The following is a 7,099-nucleotide window of genomic DNA, read 5'->3' on the forward strand; positions in this document are numbered from 1 at the left end:
CTTTTTTTTTTGTCAAAAATATCCTTCTCTTCTATTCTTTTTGTACTTTCTTTTCCCCTCTCCTTGCTCTTCCTCCTAATTTTCCCTTTCTATTCTTTTCTGTTCTCATGTACATTTTCTTCCTCTTCCTCTTCATGTTCTATTTTCATTCCTTATCTCTCCTACTTCCATTCATCCTTTTCCTCTTCCCTTTTACTTTGTCTCCCTCTTCACTTGCTCTTTCATTGTCTTCTCTTTCCTCTTTACTTGCCCTCACCTTCCTCTACACTTCAATTCCCCCCTGCATTCTCCCTCTTCCGTTCTACTTCCTCTTATTCTCTCCTTACTCCTTTTCTCGTTTCCTCTTCCCTTTTACTTCATCTTCCTCTCTGCTTTCTCCTGTTCTTTTCTTTCTTTTTTGCCCTCTCCCTCCTATTCATCTCTTCCATTCTATCTCTTCCTTTCTACTTACTCTTATCCTCTCTGACGTATTTTTTCCCCCTCATTTTCCCTCCTACTTACTTTTTCCTCTTCCCTTTGACTTTATCTTCCTCTCTTCTTCCTCCTCCTTTTCTCTTCTCCTTGCCCCAACCTTCCTGTGCACTTATTTCCTCTTCCATTCTCTCTCTTATACTTCCGTTTCTTTTCTCCTTCCACTTTTTTTCCTTTCTTTTCTGTCCTTCTTCAATTTTCTTCACATTCCTCTTCACTTTTATTTTCTCTTTCCTTTTTCTTCTTCATGATTTTCACTTTTCATAGTTTCTTCCCCTTCTACTTCATCTTCCTTTACGTTTTATTTTCTTCTCCCCTTCCCTCTCCTTCTACTTCCTCATGTCGATCTAATTCCTTTTCGTCTATCCTTCTTCCTCCTCTTCCTTTCTACTTCCTTTTTATTTCACCTTTCCCTTTTCCCTACTTATTCATCTTCCTTTCACCTTCCTCATCATATTTCTTCTTCCATATCTTACTCTTTCCTTCCTTCCACCACCACATCCTCTTCTCTTCTTCCACCCTTATCTTCCCTTACCTCTCTCCTCTTCTCGAAGTTGAACACCATATTAATCCAAAATGGCTCTTGACATTTGATTCTTTTGTGCGGAACTGTATGATTGCCATAATTGTTCTCACCTCAACCTGCTCACCCTGCCGTGTGATGGAAAGTACAGAAGCTTTTCTAGCCCGTGCTGTGTAAAGAAGCACACAGCCGCATTGTTGTCAGCAGCAATGGCATTCACTTTTTATGTTATTTGAAAAAATTAATTCACTTTGTTACACCTCACACCTTTCAAGGCTTTCGCCGCTTGATCCTCTTCTTTACCTCCCTCCCTGCTGAAGTGTTTGCCGCCTGCTTCATCATCTCTTACTGGGCCAGAAGTTTAAAAATGTATTCATTTCATAATCTTATTTTTTGTTTATTATTTTTTCATCTAATTCCCTTCCCACACGAAATCCAATTTTGCAAGGCTCATTGTTTGAGAAGCAGCAGGATTTTTGTGGAGTGCTTTTTTGTTTGCCCCCCTCTCTTTCTCTCTCTCTCTCTGTCTCTGTCTCTATCTCTATCTATCTCTCTCTCTCTCTCTTGACTTGGATCAACCTAGATTGTGTTATGCAATTTTATTAGTGTAAAATCAAATCAGGGAAGATAAACCGGACCCCGCACTTGAATCCAGCAGGGCTTCTTTTTTTTAAGATTTGTGATGTTAAAGTTTTATCTTTTGTTGTAATTGAGCATTTACACACAAGATATATTACAATTATCTGTGCATGAAATTCGATTAAATTAAGTAAAAAATGGGCATATCGTTATACTGAAAGTCATTCTCCTTTAAAACGTTTAGTGATAACATGGTTGAGTTTCATGTGTGATCATCACAGTCTAGAAGACTTCAGGGCAGCAGTACAAGTAGATTTGCGATGAAAGAATTGATTGTTATGGCAGTCATTATTAGGTTAAGACCAGTACCCTGCCGAGAGGAAGAGGAAAGGCAAGCAAGAGAGTGAAAACTAGTACAAACCATTTTGGCAATGCTTTCAATACATCGTGTTGTAATGCCCAAAGGGAAGAACATCCATGTTCAACGGTTCTCCTTAAGGTCCTACAAAACCGACTGTGAGCAGATTTTCCAGTGCTCAAAGTGTCTACAGACATAATACAAGAATGAGTCTAATCTAAACGCCCCTACAAAAGTCTCGCCTAGTTACACATGACCCTACACTTTAAAAATTGCTGGGTTGTTTCAACCCAAAGTTGGGTCAAATATGGACAAACCCAAATGTTGGGTTAAAAATGTAATTTAAAAAATGTACAGTTGAAAGTGAAAGTTGAAGTTGGGTTAAAATTTTAAATTACATTTTTAACCCAACATTTGGGTTTGTCCATTTTTGACCCAAATTTGGGTTGAAACAACCCAGCATTTTTTAGAGTGTAAATCCAACTAATTGTATAATGCTTCTTCAAGACCAATCAGTCATTCAAGAAAATTTGCAGCTAATAAACATAGTAAACATAGTAAAAAAAAGTTTCAGGGTTTCAATACAAGATTTCAAAACTAACACATGCTAACGTTAGAGAAATTGTGTTTTTAAACTAGCATGCCACTAGCAATGCTAATGCCATGGCTTTGGTTATCAGGGAGTGTATGAACTGAAAGATTATATAGTACCTTGAGTGCAAGGGTAAAATCATTTTATGTTTAAATAGAACATCTGATAAATGCATAAATACAAATGTAAATGAATGCTAAAAATGCTAAAGCTAAAAACAAATGTGAAGAAAAAAACTAGACTCTCTAAATCTAGACTCAATTGACTAGTCAGCTGGTTGATGACTAATAAACTAGTTAACCTGACCAATTCCTTTCAGAATAGACACTAAAGTGAGTCACATACTCAGCTGTGAACAAGAGGGTGCAACATGCGTCTGTCCACACACTTCCTGTCCCAGGTTTCATTCTCAGTCCAGTCACATGCATGTCTTTAAGTGTGTGTTCGCTTTAGATATGTAGGGTTGACTGAAGGATCGGTAGGTGGGAAGCCGTGCTTTTATTTATGCCTCCTCTGCAAGAATAAATAAAGTGACACAGACAGACAAGGCAGCTCATATCTCCCTGACTGAGGAGAGGGAGAAACAGAGAAAGCAGACCCAATATTGCGGTGCAGCTTTATGTGACTTAGATTGAAAGTGGTGTGCGTGCAAAGACATGAACTCTTAGACACCACACGCACTCAAATTTTTTTTTTTTTTTTACAAAAAAAATGGATATGAAACACTCTTGAAGGTCACCTGCGATGCATGTGTGTGTGAAAAATATTTTGCCTGTGATTCACTTCCACTGGGCTAAAGGGACTTGTGTGGCTATACAAGAGATATTGTTTTCATTGCTATAGTACAGCGACTGGCTGTTCCTCTGTACGTTTGTCTGTGCTTGTGTGTTAATGAGACAAAGAATGTTCTCAAGATTGCTGTGCTATTTATTTTTTCCCTAGTTTTTCCAATTTACTTATTTATTAGACAGTTAAGCCCTTATAGTGTAGATTTGCGCCATGTAAAATGATTGCAGCACAGCTTTTATGGCAGTGTTTTTGGCTAATTTAGTGAATCAGGCACCAAAGAGTATGTGCTAATAAGCATTTGACATTGTCATAGGAGTATTATGACATTTTAGTATGTTTTATCTATTGTATATATCTGTATTAGCATTGATTCGTGTCAGTCAGTTAGTATTCCAAAGCTTACATGGTTCTTTCTCTGTCTCTCTCTTTTTTTTTTTTGCAGTTTGGCCTAATATAACCCTTCCCAAAAAGTGGAGAACCTGTCAGCGAATTATGAATGATAAACAAGATGACCTCCTCCCTGATGCAGCAGACGATGAGAGGTCCTAGGTGGAACCGGGCCCTGTCCGACCCATTGTTCGTGCTGTCACTGGCCCTGCAGCTTCTGGTGGTGGCTGGCCTGGTGCGAGCGCAGACCTGCCCCTCCGTCTGCTCTTGTAGCAACCAGTTCAGCAAGGTCATCTGTACACGACGTTCCCTTCGAGATGTACCTGATGGTATTTCCACCAACACAAGGTACCTGAACCTTCAGGAGAACCTCATCCAGGTGATTAGGGTTGACAGCTTCAAGCATTTGAGGCACCTGGAGATCCTGCAGCTCAGCAAAAACCATATCCGCACCATTGAAATTGGAGCTTTCAACGGGCTGGCCAACCTCAACACTCTGGAGCTCTTCGATAATCGTTTAACCACAATCCCCAATGGGGCTTTCGAGTACCTGTCCAAACTTAAGGAGCTTTGGTTGAGGAATAACCCTATTGAGAGTATACCCTCTTATGCCTTCAACCGTGTACCATCGCTGCGAAGGCTAGACTTGGGTGAGCTGAAAAGACTCACTTATATTTCAGAAGGTGCCTTTGAAGGCCTCAGCAACCTGCGGTACCTGAACCTGGGCATGTGCAACTTGAAGGAGATCCCCAACCTTATTCCTCTTGTTCGTTTGGATGAGTTGGAGATGTCAGGAAACCAGCTCTCTATTATTAGGCCAGGGTCTTTCAAAGGCCTTGTCCACTTACAGAAACTGTGGATGATGCATGCACAGATCCAGACTATCGAGAGAAATGCCTTTGATGATCTTCAGTCCCTTGTGGAGCTCAATTTGGCCCACAATAACCTTACCCTCCTGCCTCATGACCTCTTCACCCCACTACACCACGTGGAGAGGGTACATTTGCACCACAACCCCTGGAACTGCAACTGTGACATCCTCTGGCTCAGTTGGTGGCTAAAGGAAATGGTGCCGGCCAATACCAGTTGCTGTGCCCGCTGTGCGTCACCTACCAGCCACAAAGGGCGCTACATCGGCGAACTCGACCAGAACTATTTCCATTGTTATGCACCGGTGATCGTGGAGCCCCCGGCGGACCTGAACGTGACTGAGGGAATGGCAGCAGAACTGAAATGTCGAGCGAATTCTTTGACCTCAGTCAGCTGGATCACGCCCAATGGGTCCATCATGACGCACGGGGCATACAAGATACGCATTTCCGTGCTCAACGATGGGACGTTAAACTTTACCAATGTCACGATGCAGGACACTGGAACGTACACTTGTATGGTGAGCAACTCCGCAGGCAACACAACAGCCTCCGCTACTCTTAATGTGTCTTCGACAGAGAACAGCAGCTTCAGTTACTTCACTACAGTTACCGTCGAGACCACAGAATCGTCACATGATGAGGGCCACCCAACAGTACAGCAGAAAGGCGCCCCAACTCCTTCTTCTGGAATTTGGGAGACTTTACCACCTTCTTTCACTACTACCACCACCACCACAGCACGGACGCCACTGTCCACCAAGGCCACCGATAAGACCTACACCATCCCTGTCACGGCCCTGATCGACGGCTCCCTCAACACCTTGGATGAGGTCATGAAGACCACGAAGATCATCATTGGTTGCTTTGTGGCCATCACGCTGATGGCGGCCGTCATGCTGATCATCTTTTATAAAATGCGCAAACAGCATCACCAGCAAAACCACCACGCACCGACACGAACCATTGAGATTATCAATGTAGATGAGGATTGCGTGACGGGTGGACCTACCATGGAGAGCCACCTCACCCTTCCCCCACTGGAGCATGAGCACCTGAATCATTACACTGCTTACAAGACTGTGTACAATCACGCCTCCACCATCAATTCTATACACAGCTCCGCCCACGAACCTTTGCTAATTCGGGCCAGCTCAAAAGACAATGTACAAGAAACCCAGATCTGAACTGCTTTTCATAATGGGGATTAAACGAAGAAAAAAAAAGACCTCTAAAACTCTTAAGGAACAGTATGTGACATATCGATTTTGAAGATTGTCGAAACAAAGACAGTAGACTGATGCAAGACGTATAAGAAGGATGTTGACCGGTAGAAAAGGACATTGGGAGTTGAGTGTACGTCAACCGTTTCAAAAGTGTCTTTACATAACAGAAGTTATTTATTTAAGGAAAATAACTATTGTGGTTTAATCAAGAAAAGATGTAATCAGCAATTATTTTTCCAGCAATTATTTCTCCATGTTTTTGAATGTTATTTTAAGAGTTGTTGGTTTACTAATTTGCTTTTAAACTCTGTTTAAGTCTGTTCTGTATGTAAGGACCCAATTCAAAGTCATTTGCAGCTGAATCTGAAACCTTTCCATCTGTCTGAAACTTTAAGATTCACATTTAGTGTCAATACTTTTAAAATATTAGGTTATAGATTGTCATATTAGAAAACTTTCCACCCTATTATTGTTTAAATTGACCATGTTAATTCTAAATGATTATTTTTTTGACTCCCCTTAATTAATGATATTTGACCAAATCACATTATTCAGTTACCCTTGCTGAAAAATAGGCTTTTTAAACCAGATTAAGCAGGTTTGCTGGTCATAGTTGGTATCTCAGCCTGGTCAGGCTTATCTGTTGGCTGGTTTTAGAACGGTTTTGGGCACTTTTTAAATTGGACAGTTTGGGAGACGAGCTTAAACCAGCTAATTTTTCAGCAGGGATGGCTGCTACAAATTATACGCAGATGTATACCTGGCTTCTCTAGCCTAAAATTTAGAACAAATAGCCCTGGAAACATGTCCCCATTTAAAACCAGGCCAAATGTCAGGAACACATGTCTATTTGATGCATGCAGGGCAATTAATATCGAATTGTTTCTGTGCTCGGACCAGAAGATTTATGGATTAAGTTAGCATTTGGGGTCTACCCACTTGCTCTTAAATGCATTTTAAGGTATCTCCTGCTTAAAATAAGCTTCATGTTATTAAACTGTTTTCTTCATCTTCTTTATCATAGCAAACAACATTGTGAGTTCCTGTGGCAGTTCACCCTTGATACCCTACTGAAGTTTCCCAATACTCTTACACAGATGCAGCACACTCATTCTATGCCAAATGCTATATGGGCAGGAGGCCGAAGACTGTAGGCCTTTATTCAAAGGTTGACAGAGTAGAAATGTGGTGAAAGCATGGAAATTTCTGACGTAGCACCATTTTCATTTCAATCCATTTTTTATTGGTGCTGTCCATGGATACAGTTGAATGAATTCATTCTGGGATGGTCTAAAAGCCAGACAT

At 41.1% G+C, this 7,099-nt stretch overlaps 1 protein-coding gene across 1 annotated transcript in view; it reads left to right on the forward strand.

The window, feature by feature from the left end:
* Positions 1-5,843, forward strand: part of lrrc4ca (leucine rich repeat containing 4C, genome duplicate a) — a 74,171-nt gene extending 68,328 nt beyond the window's left edge. The window contains exon 3 of the mRNA XM_056239181.1: positions 3,755-5,843. Within this exon, the coding sequence (XP_056095156.1) occupies positions 3,809-5,755 (1,947 nt within the window). The 5' untranslated portion in view covers positions 3,755-3,808 and the 3' untranslated portion in view covers positions 5,756-5,843. The remainder of the gene's footprint in view (positions 1-3,754) is intronic.
* Positions 5,844-7,099: the final 1,256 nt, after the last annotated feature.

Source organism: Rhinichthys klamathensis, unplaced genomic scaffold, assembly GCF_029890125.1.
Source record: "Rhinichthys klamathensis goyatoka isolate OS25496 unplaced genomic scaffold, OSU_Roscu_1.1 h1tg000557l_1, whole genome shotgun sequence".
NCBI lineage: Eukaryota > Metazoa > Chordata > Actinopteri > Cypriniformes > Leuciscidae > Rhinichthys > Rhinichthys klamathensis.